The 19,315-nt window shown below is 38.8% G+C and overlaps 1 protein-coding gene across 1 annotated transcript; it reads right to left on the reverse strand.

The window, feature by feature from the left end:
* Window positions 1-1,292: 1,292 nt before the first annotated feature.
* cnga1b (cyclic nucleotide gated channel subunit alpha 1b) lies at window positions 1,293-14,646 on the reverse strand. Its single transcript, XM_039752897.1, has 7 exons — window positions 14,543-14,646; window positions 12,887-12,949; window positions 10,932-10,967; window positions 10,730-10,825; window positions 4,754-4,861; window positions 3,375-3,481; window positions 1,293-2,707 (listed from the first exon to the last, which is right to left on the reverse strand). Exons 1-7 carry the CDS (start codon window positions 14,644-14,646, stop codon window positions 1,293-1,295), a joined length of 1,929 nt encoding a protein of 642 aa, XP_039608831.1.
* Window positions 14,647-19,315: the final 4,669 nt, after the last annotated feature.

Here is a 19,315-nt window from a genome sequence, read left to right on the forward strand (position 1 = left end):
TACAGTCTTTGCATTGAGACAGCTCATAGAGAAGCTTTAAGACAAACAGAAAGTTTTGCATGTTGTGGTTATTGATTTAGAGGAGGTTTATGATATAGTGTCACATCAAGAGGTCTGGGGGTGCATGAGAGACAAAGGAGTATCAGAGAAGTATGCGTGGATTTTCCAGGATATGTATGAGGGAGTGAGGACTCGGGTAAAAAGCAGTGTTGGGGTAACAGACAAGATAGAAGCTGGAGTAGGTCTGTACCAGGGATCTTCTTTACGTTCTTGCCTCTTTGATCTGGTTATGGATTTGTTGAGTCATCTGATAAAAGACCAGTCCCTCTTGTGCGTGCTTTTTGCTGATGACATTGTGTTGTGTAGCACCAGAAAAGAGGAAGTGGAGAGAAAGTTGGAAGAATAGATTAGATTAGACAAAACTGTATGAATCAATTGTAAAACAAAACACTATTGCATCTAGTAATTATAATGGCTTATAATTATTTCTTTAAACAAATGACAAAAAGCAAGATAGTGAAACTTTATTAAATGTAATCATACAGACACTAAGGAGTTTAATATTTACAAAGGTAATAAACAATATTATTATTGGTGTTAAAGTACTTAACATATGTGTGTCAAAGTAGTATATTCTCTTGAGTCAGCACAGATATAATTTTTTTGATTGTAATACATAACAGTAAAAAAATAACCACTTTGGTGTATGTAAAATAAATAACAGAGCAGACAAAACTAATCTCAAATGCTACACTGAGACTTATTTCAACAATTACCATATTTACACATTTTTTTATGCTGTAGTAGAGCTTGTGAAATAATACATATGTGCCTGGCATACCTGCTTGGCTTAATGTATCTTCAAGCATGTAAGTCATTTACCTGGATCAGATGCAAAATATTATTCAAAGTTTATCTGAACACCCAAAATTCATATGGAGGGTTTCAGTGCAACCATTCACCTATCAATTTACTAAACCCATTTAATTCAGTTTTACAGTCGCAAGGAGCCATAGCTTATTCCAGCAGCAGACCTTACCCCGGATTTGACACTTAGTCCATCACTGAACATACCCATTCATATTAGGCCAGTTTACAGTTAATTAACTGATTTATGTTTTTAGGCTGAGGGATGAAACCACAATACCCATAGAAAAATCCAATGTAGACATATTGGAAATATGCAAACACCACACAAACCGTGGCTATGCCAAACTGAATTCCTTGACCCTGGGGGGCAGCAGCCCTGATTACTGCATCGCCATGCTGACTGGTTTCAGTACAAATAAGCCTTATTCCTCTTGCTTTTCAGCTTGGCCAGGATCTGCCTCCTGGTCTGCCAATTCTGACACAAGTTCCTCCCTAGATGACAACACTTTTTTTTCAATCCTGGTTACTCTTTGTTTTAACTTCTGTTGGCCTGCATCATACTCAGCCAGCAACCTGGCAAATTTAGTTTGAAGATTTTCCACAGATGAATACATCCTATTTACTTTTTCTTCCATATCCTTAGGGTCTGGTCCTAGCTGGGCCTGCTCTAAATCTAAGAGTCCATCTTTCATTAAGATTTGCTTTCCTTTCTCCTCTAGCATAGCCTTGGCATCTGGATACTCAACAAGAGCTTCCATAAGATCATCCTTAGACAAGCAAAACAAGTCAGAATAACCTATACTTCGAATATTGGCTGTTCTACGATTTCCAGCTTTGCTTCCCTTGATGTTCAAGATGCTGATCTCACCAAAATAACTACCATCACTAAGAACTACAAACTGAGTAATTCCATCATCTGCAACAACAGCCAGTTTCCCTTCCTTGATGATGTACATTTCTCTCCCAATGTCTCCTTTCCGACAAATATAATCACCAGGACTATAGACCTGTGGCCTTAGTTTTAGTACCAGCTCAATTAGGAGCCCTGCTTCACAATCTGCAAAAATACGCACCTTCTTAAGGGTGTCAAGGTGAACATTAATGGCAATTTCTGCACGCAGTTTGTCTGGGAGGTACCTGAGCACTTCTCTTTCATCCACAGCCTTTTTGTTGGTCCACAGATAGTCAAACCATTTGATAACCCTTTTTTCCAGGTCTTTGCTGACCTTTCGAAAGTGCATATACTGCTTAATGGCATCAATTCTTCCTTGAAATTCTGCTCTTGCAGCATTCATGTTAGAAATCATCGAGCCAACATTACCAACAATGGTAGCAAAAATCAGCACACCGACTAGAAAGTCAATAACAACAAAAAAATATTCAGAGTCTTGAACTGGGGGAGGTGTTTCTCCAATAGTAGTTAGAGTCAGAGTGGACCAGTACAGGCTATAAGCATATTTCCGTGCAAGACGTCCAAACTCGGGATGTGATACGTTAGGGTAGACCCAAGTATCTGCTCCAAAACCAATTGCTTTGGAAAACGAGAAGTAAAGACAAGCATTCCAGTGTATAATAATGACAATATACATAACAAGATTAGAGATCCTGAATATGTTGGGATAATTGGTTCTTGTTTCTGTTCTTTGAAAGAACTCAAACATGCGAGCAACACGAAAGAGCTTGTTTAATCTTAGTTCAGGATAGTTCAGTCCCATCTTAAAATAGAAGATATCTGTGGGAATCATTGATAGAACATCCAGCTTAAACTGCAGGGTCTTCATGTATCGTTCACGCAACTTTAGTTCATCTTTCACCAGCAAACCTTGCTCAAGGTATCCTAAAACGAGCTCATTAAAAAAAAAAATCAGAAATCAGTTTTTTGTTAATTACTTTATAGTGCATATTCCTAAAACAACAGGGTGGGTATAAAGTGATTTTATCATAAATACAAGGAGCAGCATATCAAGTTATTCTGTGAGCTATGTACCACTAGGATGAGACGACTTCTGACTCTGTGTGTATATATTTAGTTCTTTTCAGCACTAGGGTCATTTTCTTTTTACCCGAATATACTGTAGCTCTTTCATGATTTGTTGTAAATGTCTACTTATGGAGGCTAGCCTGAGCCAGAATCAAATTGCCTCAGTAAGCACAGTGCTTTACAATTTAAAAAGCCTTTATTTATTTCCTAATTTCCAGTTTATTTTTGTCTTCTCTGTTATCTCACATCTTCTTTATCATCTCTGAGGCTTTCACCAGTGAAAAAAAATCTATCATAATCTGATCAGCTACAATTGAAGAAAAAAAGCTAAACAAATGTTAAGATAGAATGTTAATGAAAGACATATTACAGGTAAGAATTGCTCTATTGGGGTACCTATAAAACAGGAAATCACAGCATGGCCCCTAGCTCCATGGAACGATGAAAAAACTTGCATTAAAACTACCTTCAGAATTTTCTACAAGAATAATACAGAATTTACTGAAACTTCTAATGCACGCACCTGTTCTTGTCCTGACAAACATATCACCTAAGTAAATTACATCAGAAAGGTAGTCCATGATAAACCATGCGCTCAGGTAGTCTTGTTGTAGTTCTTCAAAGCAAGCCCTAAAAAAGACAACAGCCATTATATATGACAAACTGTTTTACAATATATCAACTAATGAATCTTTATTTTTTTGAAGCCACCTAACACTACCGTAAAGCATCCTCAAGATTTGCCTAGATATATGTCATATGACCAGGCAAATTGATTTTTCCCTGCAAAGAAACCCCACATATTATTTGATTTTCATGCCTTATATTTCAGTCAGATTAGTTCCAAAAGAGTGACATGTGTATATGCATATTTCATTTCCCAACCTATAGTTACAACAACATTTTAGGAGTTCTGCCATTTTTGTAGATGCATCATTCTCAAAGAATTAGTGTATCAACAGAGTCAATACAGTGGTTCTGCAGCTACCACTGCTGTATCAGAGCTCTGGGTACCTGAGATCACTTCCCGACCAGGTCACCATCTTTTTAGAGTTAGCATGGTCTTCTGATAGTTTAATTAGTTTTTGAGTATTCTGGTGTTTCTTTCCACAAAAGTGTGTATTTTAGTTTAACTGTCCAATATAATTTAGCTCTGTGTGGAACTGTGAGCACAAGGATTTAGCTTTAGGGCTTCTGAGCTGCCTGAAGTAGAGAGGGTTCCTCATTAGTCTCAGTACTTATGTATGTTCAGCTTGGAGACTGTCTACTTTAGTTTAGCACACCCTGGTGAGAGATGTGAATTGTGTTAGTTATTGTTTGAATAAATAAATAAATGATTGACACACTAATATTTATAAACAAATTCCACTTCATGAAATAAGACAACAAAATAATTGGGAACATTAGGATTCAATGACTACTGTTAAAACAGCAGACCACAGTATTTTATTACAGATTTTGTATTTTAACATATGCACATGAAACTACTGAATGTCCAGAAAAAGAAAAGATTGCTCAGTGGGCAAAGACCATCAGAACTGCGAGTTTAGATGTTATAACCCCTCCAAGGGGTTTATTTTCCATACGAATGTTGTTAACTAGAGTTTTTATTTTCCATTGCTATATTGTTAACTGTACTAACCTCAGCTTTTACTGTTTGTTAATGAAACTTTAAATTCCCATAACTTAGTTTATATTTAACCAGGGAGATTAATTTTTATTTTTCTGTTTGTTTACCTTGATACAATATGTGTGTTTATGTGCTGTACATCAATTATACAATTATGTACTTTACTTTAAATTTGCATATGTGTTTTAAGCCTGTACCAATGTTAAAATAAAATATTGCAGTGTATGTCTGCCTCACCAACTCGAAAAAGTACAAACATCAAGTTACGTTACCTGGCTATGATGATTGTCCAGTTGTACATCACTGGCATTGTAATAACAAAAAGCCAATTGTAATACAAATTGCCTGCCGGATCAATTATTAAAATTTCCTTCTTTGGCCTGCCAAAGGAAAGAATAAAATGGTGTATTTCAGATATTATTAAACATGCAGAAATATGCTAATAAAATACTTAAAGAAACATATTTGAACTTGACTTCAGCTTCAGGCAGATTTTGTTTAATACAGTGGCTATAAAAGGTACTCACTTTGATTTTTTCATGTTTTTTAAAGCATGGAAACATAAAATATTTAGTGTCAAAGTGAAAAACAATCCAGACGTTTTTATAAATTAATTAAAAACAAAAAACAAAAAATAATTCATGGCATAAGTATTCACTAATTCCTCTGATACACCTTAATTACCTCAGAAATAATCAACTCTCTTATTCAAGTCAAGCAGTTGAATTGAACTGCTTCACATACTTTCAGGATACACACACTTGTGTTGGGGAGCTTCTCTACACTATGAACACCAAGGAACACTCTAAACAAATCTGAGACACGGTTCTTAAAAAATACCAGTCAAGGCCAAAGATATAAAAACATTTCCAAGGCACTGAGCATAAATCAAAGCACAGTGAAGTCCATCGTTAAAAAGGTGATGAAGTGTGGAACAAATATGAATCTGCCCAGAACTTTAAAACTAACCATCCAGACAGGAAGGTCACCCAGAGGCTTTTGCCAACTCTAAAGAACTTACAGAGATGGAGCAAAAACACATATATCAGGCTTGAACAGAAAGATTGCACAAAGAAAGCCTTTACTGAAATCACATTTCAGCTGGAGTTTTGCCTCATTTGCCTGTACAAGCTGAAAGAAGATTCTCTTGTTTGATGAGACCAGTGCTAAGAGTTATGCTTGGCCAAAGAATAAAAGGGTACTGAGAACAACCACCAACACAGTGAAGTGTTCTAGTTGTGGTATTTTACTGTGTGGATGCTTCTCTGCAGCAAGGGATGTAAACCTGACAATGATATGAGGAAAAAGTGATGGAGCTAACTGCAGAAAAATCTTGAAAGAAAACCTAATGCAATTCACAAGATAACTGGGACATGGAATTCATCTTCCAACAAGACCATATCTTGAAAAATACAGCAAGGAGCCTGGAGAAACAAGTTCAATTGAATAGCTATGAAATGTCTAAAAAAATAGCCTTTTCACAAACAGTTCCCATCAGACTTGGGGGAACTTGAGCAAATTTGCCAAAAACGGTGGGTTTAAGTTTTAATGTGCACAGCTATAATTTTGACTAAGGCCAAAGGTGGTCATATTAAGTATTACCTCCAGGTAAGGAAAGAAGCAGTTTAGAAAAATGTCTGATTTTATTTTTAAACGGCAACAAATCTTAGTTGAATACATTATGGTCCCATGCTGTAACACAATTAAATGTGAAAAAGCCCAACGGGGTGAATACATTTATAGTACCAAGCAAGTATAAGTGTAGTTTTGATTAAACATACACTCTTAAAGCAATGTGCAACTTCCATAAAGACTGGTATACACAACAGGTGATTAGTAAAAATTATTCCAAAACCAGACCAATGAATTGATTCTGAATACAACTTCATGTGGGAGTTGTATGTATCAGCTGAATTATGCATGATGTGGGATGGTCCTTTAGTACATTAAACCAAGCTCTGTGAAACAGCTTCTCTGGAGAGGTAACAGCATGCTAAACTTATGGAGTATTCCTGAATGGTATGGAATTCCATATGCTGTACTCATTGCCAGTGTTAGGTTATTTTGCACCCTAGGCCAAGCTTATTAGTGCACTTACTGACTGTTCAGTAGCTAACCCATGCAGCTGGCTCTGCTAAACAACCATGGAAGGTCTAATTCGCCTTAATGGTGGTGCCAGCTTTGGCTGCATCTGAGACACATTTGGCAACACAACTACCCTTGGACAGCTGTGCATTCCCTAGAGTATAACTTACTGCACAGGGAAGTTCAAGTTGGGGAGCATGCACTGGTACCCACTACACAATGAAACAACTCGGGATTCCGGTTTGTAACCCTCCAGGCAGACACGCGGTCCAGTCCCACCCTCCGGAAATGACCCTCTATCTGCCGCAGCCAGGTGTTACGTGGGCGACCCCTTGGCCTGGTCCAGCCACTCGGGTCCCCAACAATGAGGATCTTACGTACTGGATCACCCTCGGGGAAACGTGCCACATATCCATAGTGCCGTAAATTATGCTCCCTCACAATGCAGGTAATGTGCCTCATTCGGGACTCCATGAGCAACCGCTCATTCGACTCAAAGTCAAACCAACGGTGCCCAAGGATTTTTCGGAGAGACACAGTACCAAAGGAGTCCAGACTTCGTCTCAGGTCACTGGATAGTGTCCATGTCTCGCAACCATATAGCAAGATAGGAAGCATCAGGACTCTAAAGACTTGGGCCTTCGTCCTTTTGCATAGATATCGGGAGCACCACACACCCCTTTCCAGCGACCTCATGACCCCCCACGCTCTCCCAATCCACCTGCTGATTTCATAGGAAGACCCCTCAACAAGGTTGACACTCTCACCACAAGCAGACACACTGCTGATGGCTTTGCCAAAGAGGTCATTAAAGGCCTGGATCTTGTTTTTTTTCCAGGGCACTCGCAAGCCCAGACACTCAGACTCCTCACTCAGTCTCTCGAGCTCCCCGATCAGAGCCTCTATTGACTCCGCGAAGATCACAGCATCATCAGCAAAGTCAAGATCCGTGAATCTTTCTTCACCAACAGATGCCCCACAGCCACTGGACCCCACGACACTGCCCAACACCCAGTCCATGCAAGCATTGAACAGAGAAGGAGGAAGAACACACCCCTAACGAACCCCAGAATCATTTGGGAAAAAAAACAGAGGTTCTGCCTCCACTCTGCACAGCACTCACAGTACCAGTGTATATGCCGGCCATGATATCCAGCAACCTCGAGGGGATCCCGCGAACACTCAGGATGTCCCACAGGGCAGCTTGATCAACTGAGTCGAACGCTTTACGAAAATCAACAAAGGCTGCAAAGAAACTCTGCCAGTATTTGCGTTTGCTCTATGAGAATCCTCAGTGCCAGGATGCGGCCGATGGTAGACCTCTTAAGTGTAAAACCAGACTGCTCCGGTCACTGGTAGATGAGTGTTAACAGATCCTATTGAGGACGACCCTAGCATGGACCTTACCCGACACTGAGAGCAGTATTATGCCCCTGTAGTTGCCGCAATCGAAACGATCACCCTTCTGTTCCCAGATAGGGATGACAAGCCCCGTTTTCCAGTCAGTTGGGATGACGCCAGTCTCCCAAAAGGAAGCAAAGATTGCTTGAAATGCCAGGAGGACAGCCTTACCACCAGCCTGGAGAAGTTCACCCCAGATACCACAGATCCCTGCAGCCTTCCCCTCCCTCAGCTGGTTCACAACCTATTCAATCTCAGTGAGATTGGGTGGTTCACAGCTAATTGGAGGATCAGCCTCAAGAACCGTAAACCCGGAGATATCCAACGTCCTAGCCTGAAGATCAGCTTTGAACAGCTGCTCAAAGTAGTCAGCCCAGTGGGTCACAACTGCAGTGTCATCCGTAAGGACCGTTCCATCAACCGCCCTGACTGCGACTCTCCAAGGAAAAGATCTGCATATGCATAATGCTTCAGTTCCTCTGTAAGCAGGACGTGGGTTGCTAGACCACAGATGGTATGTCACTTGCTCACAGAATCTTCTAACAAATGCCTCTTTATCTGCCCTCAGACCCCTTGCAGCCATCCTTTTCAGTTCCCGGTACAGACCAGAGTTGCCATCAAGCCGTGCACTGTGACTTCTCTTGATAATATCCAGAGTACCCTGCAAGATGAAACACCTATGTCTGGGAACACCGGTAACACCAACACAACCCTCAGCAACCTTCAGAGTCTTGTCACGGAAGGTCTCTCACATCAGATTAGGATCGGCAGTCGCATCCAATTCTGCAAGTTCCTCACACAAACTGCTTGCAGACTCATTAGAAACAGCCTGATATTGGAGTCTGGCCACGTACAGCCTCATTTTCCTAGTAGGTGGTAACCTACATGACCTAAGCTGGATCTTCTGAGTAGCAACAACAAGTTTGTGGCCAAAATTCACAAACTGGACACTTCTGTAGACCATGCAGTTTTGCAAGAGCCTCCAGCATCTGCCCACAAGGATGTGATTGATCTCCTTCACCGCACCACCAGTATTGGAGTACCAAGCCCAACTATGTGGTTCAGGGCACTGGAACCAGGATCCAGCGATTCGCAGCACCTGAACCTTTGCAAAGTCAAGGAACATGGAGCCACTTTCACCATGGTCACCAGATCCATGTCGACCGAGACAATCCTCAGAGCCAGGCCTGTCAGTCCCAGTAGTTGCATTCAAGTCACCCATGACCAGAGGAGTGTCACCTCGTGGGCACCCATCAACCACCAAGCGAAGCTGAGAATAAAATGTCTCCCTCGCTGAGACATCAGTCACCGCGGTCGGAACATACACTGAGACAATAGACAAGGCACCCAGGGAGTGTCGTAATCTGAGTCCCATAATACGCTCGTTGAAAGGAGTGACATCGGACCCCATCGGAAGAAGCCAATCCACTACAGCAACAGCTACTCCCTGAGTATGACAGCCATCAGACTGACCAGACCAATAAAAGGTATATCCAGCTACAGAGATTTGGCCAGTCCCCAATATGCGCACCTCGGAGAGTGCCGCCACTGAAATGCGTTTACGCAGCCCCTCTGACAGCAGAAGAAGGTGATCGTCTTGCCGGAAAGACAAGACGTTCCATGCGCCCACCTGTATGGGACACCTCATCTTGGGACCTAAGTGATGCAGTGCAGCGGCACAGGGATGGCAACAGTAATAATGGAAATTGGAATTGGGAATCAGTCACAGTCTTAATGGCAAGCCAAAACTCCCAACCAAGAAGTCAAAAAAAGCCCAGGTATATGTAACAATAATAAGGTAGTCAAATAATGGGGAAGAAAGTCAAGAAAATGATTAAAAAGCCAAACTGTTAGTCTTAAACTGTAGTTAAAAATGGAATTTTTAAACTGTCAAATGTCTGGTAATTCTACAATCTTGGAAAAAGTGTCCTAGTGCACAGCAGGAATAAATACAGTCATGCAACTTCTGGGACATGCCTCCTGAATACCAGCCTGTTTCATGGCAATGACCCCATAAGAAAGATAAATGGTATTGTGGGAGAATTTGATTTTTATATAGTTAAAATAACTCAGATTGAAAAATGAAAGTCACCAATGAATACCTTGGGTTCTAAATCCTAAGTCTACATGTATAGTTTTTGTGCAAAGTTGAAGAAACAGTCAGAAAAAACTAAATTTAGACATCTGATCATAGCCATGAATTTTCCCAAATTAAGGAGTAGGCCTCATCACTGACAACAAAGAGTTTAGAGCCACTTGTGAATGTAATGGAAATGATCTACAAAGCATACATGTTAGTATCCATCCAAAGAAGATCACTGCTTCTAGATGTAACAATTTTTTGTTCATTGGGTGTGCTTTTAAAAATTAATTCTTTATATTTTAAATTCCTTTTTCTTATTTTTCATAAATATATTAATTCATGACAGATTGGGAAAAATTCAATAAGTGTATGCTCTTTACATACTATACCAATTTTACCAGTATAGAAAATTACATATTAAAGAAAAATAGTATTAAAGGGAGGTGTGATTTCAAATGCCTCAGGTTATCTAGATCATGACAATTTATAATGATCACATTTTATAATTTATTAGTCTCTTCAATAAAATGTCATTTTATAAGTATGTTAAAAAAGAAAACATCATTCCAAGATATAGCACCATACAGTATATACTACATGTTGAAATTCTAGGTCTGTTTCTGTTTTAGAAATCCAATTAAAATGAAAAGTATCAAAAAAGGAGAAAGAAAAAACATACTCTTCTTTTTTATCTTTGTCTTTGTTGTCATTGTCATTTATTCCTTTTTCCTTTGCTTTCTTCTCCTTCTTTTTTTCATTTTTGTCCTCAGTTTTACTGAAACAGACATAAAACCTGACAATTAAAGCTCATATTTTGAATTTTCATAAATGTAAACAAGTTAAAGTGAGAATCATTGATTTAAACAAATGGAATATCTTACCCCTTTTTTTCTTTCTTCTTTTTCTTTTTTTCTTCACTAAGAAATAGAGATCTATAATCAGACCTTTGCAGTGGGTGAGTTTACATTTTTCATACATAATCTAAATACCATGACTTTTAAATGTACTTTTAAGACAGGGAGTATAATTCCAATCACGCTATAGCAATTATAGTATATTAACATATGTTAATTTTCTTACATTATTCTCTCTATAAACTATACTGGTAGCAATGGTACCTAGCTGGAGAACACTACACTAAGACACTTGACTTTTTAGAGAGTATCTTACACAGTCTCAAGGGTCTAATTTAGACTTCACACTTGACCTCACAACATGGAAGGAAAACACAATTGCAACAGGAACCCCATGTAAACAAGTGGACACACCATTCATGTCAACAGCATCCTTGTTAGGAATTAAATCAGAATCTCTGAAGCTGCAACTTTAGAACTTAAATGGTATGCGAATATATACTTTATTTGGACAAAACCATAATATGTAGTAAGGAAGTTGCTTTTTTAAGGGCAAAATGGCCAATAGATGCTGACAGCTGACTTGCATTAAGAAACTAAACAGTAAAAATGGTAATGACTAGTAAGAAGGTACTGCATACTGGTACCAGAGTATGCAAGCCAACTCCATCAATCTACTTTGGCTATCACTCTTCATTAAAATGGAAGAAGGTGACACTAATGACAGGAGAAACAGTAACTATAAACTCTTAAGGTTCATGGTAAAATTATGGCCTTTGACATGAGTTACATGACTTTTAAATGATTTCAAGTTTGGTACAGTATGAGAAATAATATATTGTCAACTACAAGGTAACTGCACACTTACTTTGTCAGATAGTCTTCTTGAACCTGTATGACGAGCAAACTATAATATACAGTATGGGCATTTACTGGAAGAAAGAGATAAAGAGACAAAGTGTCCTGTATTTTAATACTAGGTATAGGAAATAGTATCCATGCTGATCTAGTCAAGAATGGAAGGAACAGAGTGATGTTTTTTTGGGAGTCTGGGAGCGAATGTGACTGAGAAAATAAAACTGAATTAAAAAAAAAACAAATGCTAACCTTTACAAGTACTATAAATTTACACCAGCTGTTACAGACTCAAATGTATGTTTTTACTGTATAATAGTAACAATAAGTGCTGCTCACTACTGAAAATGGTAATTCTGGGAAGTGCCTGGAATCAATCCTGCGACCTCTTGATTATGAGTCAGCAGTTCTTACCGCTGTACCACCTAAGGGATCGTGTCAGCTTTGGTTATATTCTAGAATAAAAGCACATTTGTTTTCCTATATGTGTACCTATTGTGAAAGTGTTTATTTGATATTTGGACTTCATTTTTGACACATTATACACTTCATGTCAAAATTTTGTCGTTAGTATTTTAACATGAAAAAAGTTTGTTTTAGGTATGTGTTCAACATTTCATGTATTTCTCGCATATTCTGTCATCCTACATTTACATAGATCGTTGTAGACACAGAACATACATGAAATGCATGTGTTCCAAATAACGATTTATTATTTACCCTATACAACTCTAGGCACTTCACACACAGATAAAGAAGACTTGAGCTGGGAGAACTTTGTGCCCGAGCTGAGCTCCGTTGGTGGGGGGGATGGGATAGCAGGCTGCTTTCTGCTTGTGCTGATCAACACATTTATAAAACAAAAGACAGACGGAAAGGTGCGAAGGAATTTAAGATTAGGATTACAAGTTTTTCGTAGGCTTCCTGGATTCTAGTGCTAATAATGTGAAGGACCCATTCTGTAGAAGACCTTTTGTTCTACAGTATTTATCAAACAACCAAGTAAATTAGAACCATTGGACACGCAGATTGTTATATAAATGAGCAAGCATCTTTTACATATCATAACCTTGCACTCTTCAAGCATAATATAACAAACATAGATGCTCAATATTGTATGTACTTACTTCTCTTTATTACTGTTATTGTTAGTATTACTTGGTGCCACATAACCAGGGAGCCTATGAATTCTGCAAAATAATGAAAACATTCAAATTACAATTAATACTTAATTGTTATACACTAGCCTGTAATTTAAAATCTATAATTATTTTACCTTTCAACAATATATACCTTTAATTTATCACATTTCCTTTATAATGTTGAAAAACATTTTCAGTAAAATGGACTAAGTTGCATATGTATTGTACATTTATTTACAATAAATAACACCAAACAATTACACATGTCTGACATTAAGTTTCTAGCTTCAGTTTCGGCTCTTTATTTACATTAAGAAGGTCATGAGACTTGTGGTGTAGGGCTGTATGCTGCTTAAATGTTTCTGCTGTCATTGTGCTTCTGAACAAAGAAAATAAATAAATAATTAAAAATTTACAGTTATCCCAAATAGGACACATTTTCTGGGATACTATTTGACACATAGGGCTTGAAGTATCTCTAACCTGAGCTGAGCTTGTCTAACATGTAAGGGTACATCTTATTTTGCATAATTTGCATTATTTAGTTAGTTTTAATTATTTTGGAAGGAAATTTAATTCTCCAACTGTTGACAAGAATCAATGCATTGAATCTTCTAGGAGAAAAGATAAAAAATAATAAGAAACTGCTTAAACACATTTACTTGCCATTTTTTTCATCCCTGGAACCCCTTAAATGTTTTTTCTTTTTATGCATAATAGCTGTTGGGCGTGTGGCACGGTGGCACAGTGGTAGCGCTGCTGCCTTGCATTAAAGAGACCTGGGTTTGCTTTCCGGGTCCTCCACGCGTGGAGTTTGCATGTTCTCCCCATGTCTGTGTGGGTTTCCTCCCACAGTCCAAAGACATGCAGGTTAGGTGCATTCTAAATTGTCCCTAGTGTGTGCTTGGTGTGGGTGTGTGTGTGTGTGTGCTCTGCAGTGGGCTGGCGCCCTGCCCGGGGTTTGTTTCCTACCTTGTGCCCTGTGTTGGCTGGGATTGGCTCCAGCAGACCCCCGTGACCCTGTAGTTAGGATATAGTGGGTTGGATAATGGATGGATGGATGGATAGTTGTTGGGCTGACTGACTTTATGTGGCTCTCACTCTAAACAATATAGACTGCAATAGCACTTGTAACTCATGACTGTCTTTTGACCTATTACTTTTCACAGTTTATTAATCCCATTAGAAAAGGTTATTTAAATGCTCCATTTACATAGCAATGGGTGGCCCGGGCCAAAAGGAGAACCACATGCCTAAAATGGTGGCAATTTTCTCAATAAATGCTGTTAATTGGGGGTTTTGTTTTCCTTTCTTCCTTTACCAGATGGCCATATCTAAATTATAATGGTAATAGGACTACACAGTTATGATTTGTTTCTTTCAACAGGTAAAATATTGAATGTACATGTGGTAATAAAGAAAATTATTAACTAAAATATACTATAAAAATGTCACTTGATTCTATTTGATCTTTTTTCTACGTCTTCAAATATTTTCACAATTTTATTTTAAAAAGTACTTAATGGAGAATTTAAAAATAAAAACAAAAAATGCACAATTGGTCAAAAACATTTTCAGGCAAACTATCACTATATTGTCTTAACAAAAATATTGTGATTTTTCAGATAGATTCAATCTCACCTGGACTCAGCACCATCAGACTCCCTTGAGTCACTGTCCATTACTTGTATTACTATCCTGGGAGGTTCAGCACTTGTGTGAATGGTTTTGACAACACTTGCCATTTTGAAGGTTTAATTCATTTCCTTCTGAAAAAAAAAACAATTAGCATTTCTCTTTAGGTTTATGATTAAATAGATGGATGGATGGATGGATGAATGGAAGAATGAATGAATGGACTGTATCATAGAATAAAACATTTCTTCTCAGCACCACAATCACCCCACAATTACTAAACAAACCATTATTAGATTCATACTAGCTACTGTCACTAGTTCTGAGGAAGACAGGCAAATAAGATTTTTATTGTAAAGTTTACACATGACAGTAAGCTTGAATTTGAACTTTGTGCTTGAATTTTTTACATGACTTCACTACACTTAACAATGCCATATTTCTTTTCTCTCTTTCTTACTCACATCAGTGAAAAATAAGGAAATTTTGATTACCACGCAGCCATGTTTTTGTCTCGCATACTTATCTTAATTAAATCAGTCCATCCTTGTTCTAGATTGTGACATTCACGTATCTTATTAAATTCCTACTTGTTTTTATATGTCTCTGCATTTCAGTTGTGGGATCTCCAAATGGTAAGTTATAGGTGCTAACTGATTTAAGTCAGTGTTGCATATAACCAAGTAAATCCAGGGTTAATGCTACAGACATTTAGCTCCCAAGCTTGCTTGTCGTTAGACACATTAGTCACATTACCAGCCATTACTGTCTACCTTAACAAATGAATTTCAATGCCTACTTTTGGGTCTTCCTTTACACTTGCATTTTTAAAGACTTTTGATAAAATTTTTGAAGGCATTAAAATAAATGAATAAACTGAACCACTGAACCATTAACTTTTCTAAGATCAGCATTCAAAGTGCAAATGAAAATATTTTGAACTATATTATACACAGAAAAATAGTTTTTAACAGTCCTGCCTTTTTCCTCTATTAATGACAACTGAAGTTTACTTACATTTCCTGAACCTTTTGGTGAAACGACTGCTGGAAATATTTCAGAGATTTTCATAACTTAGCATCATCCTGGAATCCACATTAAGGAGTCTTGGTGGCTTTAAGAGACAGGATCCCATAATTCTGTAAACAAAAATCATAACATTTAAACACATTTGCTTGTGGGCTTGAGCATGGCCCTGTTAATGTGTTAGAGGATTTCTTCAACCCAGCATAGGATTTGGGGATTTAGAGATTGATGAAAATGACAGTGACAAAGTCAATCCGGCATCTGAACACATGCTATGAACACCAAGTTAAATTCAATCTAATTTATTCTAACACATTAACAGACTTATTATAGTTAAAATAAAGCATAAAATTTGCCTGCAACAACCAAAACATTTGCACAGACAGCACTTATAAATATTTATTACAACTTCCTGGTCATTTTATACCTTTCTTCCTCAGTATCCCAGAAAAGTAAGACGTTTGGCAAACAATTGACAGGAATTAGGATGATTGCTTGATGGCAAAACCTTTATTTTATGTATTCATTTTTGTACAGTTTATGATTTGTAGGAATGAGATTGCTGGCATCTTCAATTAATAATGTTTTTCACAATCATTTAGACTTTCATCTCTCCGTATGAGTTTTTCCTTATCCATGGTGGCCATCTCCTCATTACACCCATCCTCCTGCATATCTTTCACCCCACATCATTCGATCTTGATGTTGTTCTCCTTCTCATTCTTTCTCCTTGTTTCTCTATCTCTTATACCCTTCTTATTCTTGTCACATGGATTTAAAAAAATACTATAATTCTTTGGAGTGAAAATACATTCTGAAAATAAATTTCACATATGTTCTGGTTCTTGTTTCTCTTCATCTTTATGTAAATCTGGATCAAAGACAAAATACATAAACATGCATAATGTATTTTTATTGTAACTGCATTTCTTTTAAGGGAAGAGCTTTCTTTGGGCACAATAGCCAAGGCAATTCCTAAACATCCTGACCTAATCCAGATTTAGGGATTCAGAGGTTATGCCAGCATCCAGGAAAATGTTGAGACCCCATGGTAGTGTTCCCCTTGATCCAGCCTGATCTTAAGGTTGCATTGTATTCAGGAATGACTCATCTCAGTTACAAGAAAATGGTTAGAGAATATTTTCCAGGGGGCTACTTGACTTTGAGTGACTGTAGATTATGCAGTATGTAGTTACAAAGCAAAGGGAGGCAAGCTGTGCAGCATTGTGGCTAAACCCTGGCAATCTTAATAAAATTCCCATGACTGAATTTACGAGTGACCCTATTTAACTAAACTTTAACCTAAACCCAGTAGTGCTCCTACTATAAAAATAAATAAAATATATTCTTGATGGTAGATCACATTTTATTTAAAAAATTATTTAGTGTTGTTATTTAAATTTGGATGTTGCTGGGAAATTTAAGTGCTTGATAACATATACTGGATACTATCATTTCTGAACAGTATTAATCTTAACTGCACACAATATATCATCTTCATTTATTTATTTTTATATAATATTAGTAAAACAGTGGCATTCAAAGGTGGAAACAATTTGATTTCACTCTTTCTGTGCTTTCTGATATGCATCAAATGTGTTCTGTAAGTAAAAATAATGCTAAGTCCATTAGCAACAAATAGTAAATTGAGGTGACAATTTAAATACCATTAGTTTAGAAATGTAGTGGTCTTCGTTTCTCATGTCATAATAGGATATCTATTTTCTGCTAGTCTTTACATTGTGGATTTTATAACCTTGAATGAGCAATGAAAACTGTGCCAGCATGGATTAGTCTCAATAGGCCATATGTAATCTTTCTCTCCACGACTGCCATGTCAGCTTTCTATAATTCCGCTAAATCTTATTAAAGCTTGCTTTGTATGTTAATCAAGGCAGGTACAAAATACAGAACCATTTTATAATGCTGCTTTAGTGTCAGTCTGTGGTTCACACATGTCCATACTAAATTTTTCTGGACTATGAAAATTATGCACATAATTAAGTTGGATAAATGTGTGCAAAATTACAAGTCAAGTCAAGTCAAGTCAAGTTGGGGAGCATGCACTGGTACAGTGCATTGCTGCACCCACTACATGATGAAACAACTCGGGATCCCGGTTTGCAACCCCCCAGGAAGACACGCAGTCCAGTCCCACCCTCCAGAAATGACCCTCTATCTGCTGCATCCAGGTGTTACGTGGGCGACCCCTTGGCCTGGTCCAGCCACTCGGGTCCCCAACAATGAGGATCTTACAAGCTGGATCACCCTCTGGGAAATGCGCCACTTGGCCGTAGTGTTGTAACTGACACTCCCTCACAATGCAGGTAATGTGCCTTATTTGGGACTCCATGAGCAACTGCTCATTCGACACAAACTCAAACCAGCAGTACCCAAGGATTCTCCGAAGAGATATAGTACCAAAGGAGTCCAGTCTTCGTTTCAGGTCACTGGATAGCGTCCTTGTCTCGCAACCATATAGCAAGTCAGGAAGCACCAGAACTCTAAAGACTTGGACATTCGTTCTTTTGCATAGATATTGGGAGCACCACACACCCCTTTCCAGTGACCTCACATGCTCTCCCAATCTGTTTACTGACTTCATAGGAAACTGACACACTGCTGATGGGTGTGCCCAAGAGGTCATTAAAGGCCTGGATCTTGGTTTTTATCCAGGACACTCTCAAGTCCAGACACTCAGACTCCTCACTCGGTGTCTCGAGTGCCCCGATCAAAGCCTCCATTGACTCCGCAAAGATCACAGCATCGTCAGCAAAGTCAAGATCCATGAATCTTTCTTCTTTGCGCTCCATGAGAACCCTCAGTGCCAGGATGTGGTCGATGGTAGACTTCTTAGGCATAAAACCAGACTGTTCCGGTCACTGGTAGGTGAGCAAGTGATCACGGATCCTATTGAGGACGACCCTAGCAAGGACTTTACCTGGCACCAAGAGCAGATTTATCACCCTGTAGTTGCTGCAATCCAGGCGATCACTCTTCCCTTTCCAGTTAGGGACGACAAGTCCCATTTTCCAGTCAGTTGGGATGATGCTGGTCTCCCAAATGGAAGCAAAGATTGCTTGTAATGCCAGGAGGACAGCCTTACCACCAGCCTGGAGAAGTTCACCGCGGATACCACAGATCCCTGCAGCTTCCCACCCCTCAGCTGGTTCACCACCTGTGCAATCTCAGTGAGACTGGGTGCTTCACAGTTTATTGGAGGATCAGCCTCAAGAACCGTAAACCCAGAGATATCCAACGTCTTAGCCTGAAGATCAGCTTTAAACAGCTGCTCAAAGTAGTCAGCCCAGCGTGTCACAACTGCAGTGTCATCCGTAAGGACCGTTCCATCAGCCACCCTGACTGCGATTCTCTGAGGATCAGATTCAGATGTGCGTAATGCTTCGATTCCTCTGTAAGCAGGACGTGGGTCGCTAGACCACAGATGGTGTGTCACTTGCTCACAGATTCCTCTAACAAATGGCTCTTTATCTGCCTTCAGAGCCCTCGCAGCCGTCCTTCTCAGATCCTGGTACAGACCAGAGTTGCCACTGAGCCGTGCCCTGCGACTCCTCTTGATGATATCCAGGGTGCCCTGCGAGATGAAACACCTCCTTCTGGGAACACTCATTAGAAACAGCCTGGTCTTGGAGTCTGGCCAAGTCCAGGCTCATTTTCCTAGTAGGTGGTAAGCTGGATCCTAAGAGTTGCAACAACAAGTCTGTGGTCAGAATTCATAAACTGGGCACTTTT

The sequence above is a fragment of the Polypterus senegalus genome, chromosome 4 (assembly GCF_016835505.1).
Source record: "Polypterus senegalus isolate Bchr_013 chromosome 4, ASM1683550v1, whole genome shotgun sequence".
In the NCBI taxonomy this organism is placed as follows: Eukaryota; Metazoa; Chordata; class Cladistia; order Polypteriformes; family Polypteridae; genus Polypterus; species Polypterus senegalus.

Excerpts from the sequence above, each read along its gene's own strand:
- cnga1b (XM_039752897.1), bottom strand. The coding sequence starts at position 14,646 with ATGGCAAGTGTTGTCAAAACCATTCACACAAGTGCTGAACCTCCCAGG. Across the intron at positions 12,950-14,542 it reads TCTGATGGTGCTGAGTCCAG|AATTCATAGGCTCCCTGGTT; the intron begins GTGAGATTGAAT and ends ATTATTTTGCAG. Across the intron at positions 10,826-10,931 it reads AAGAAGAAAGAAAAAAAGGG|TAAAACTGAGGACAAAAATG; the intron begins GTAAGATATTCC and ends TGTCTGTTTCAG.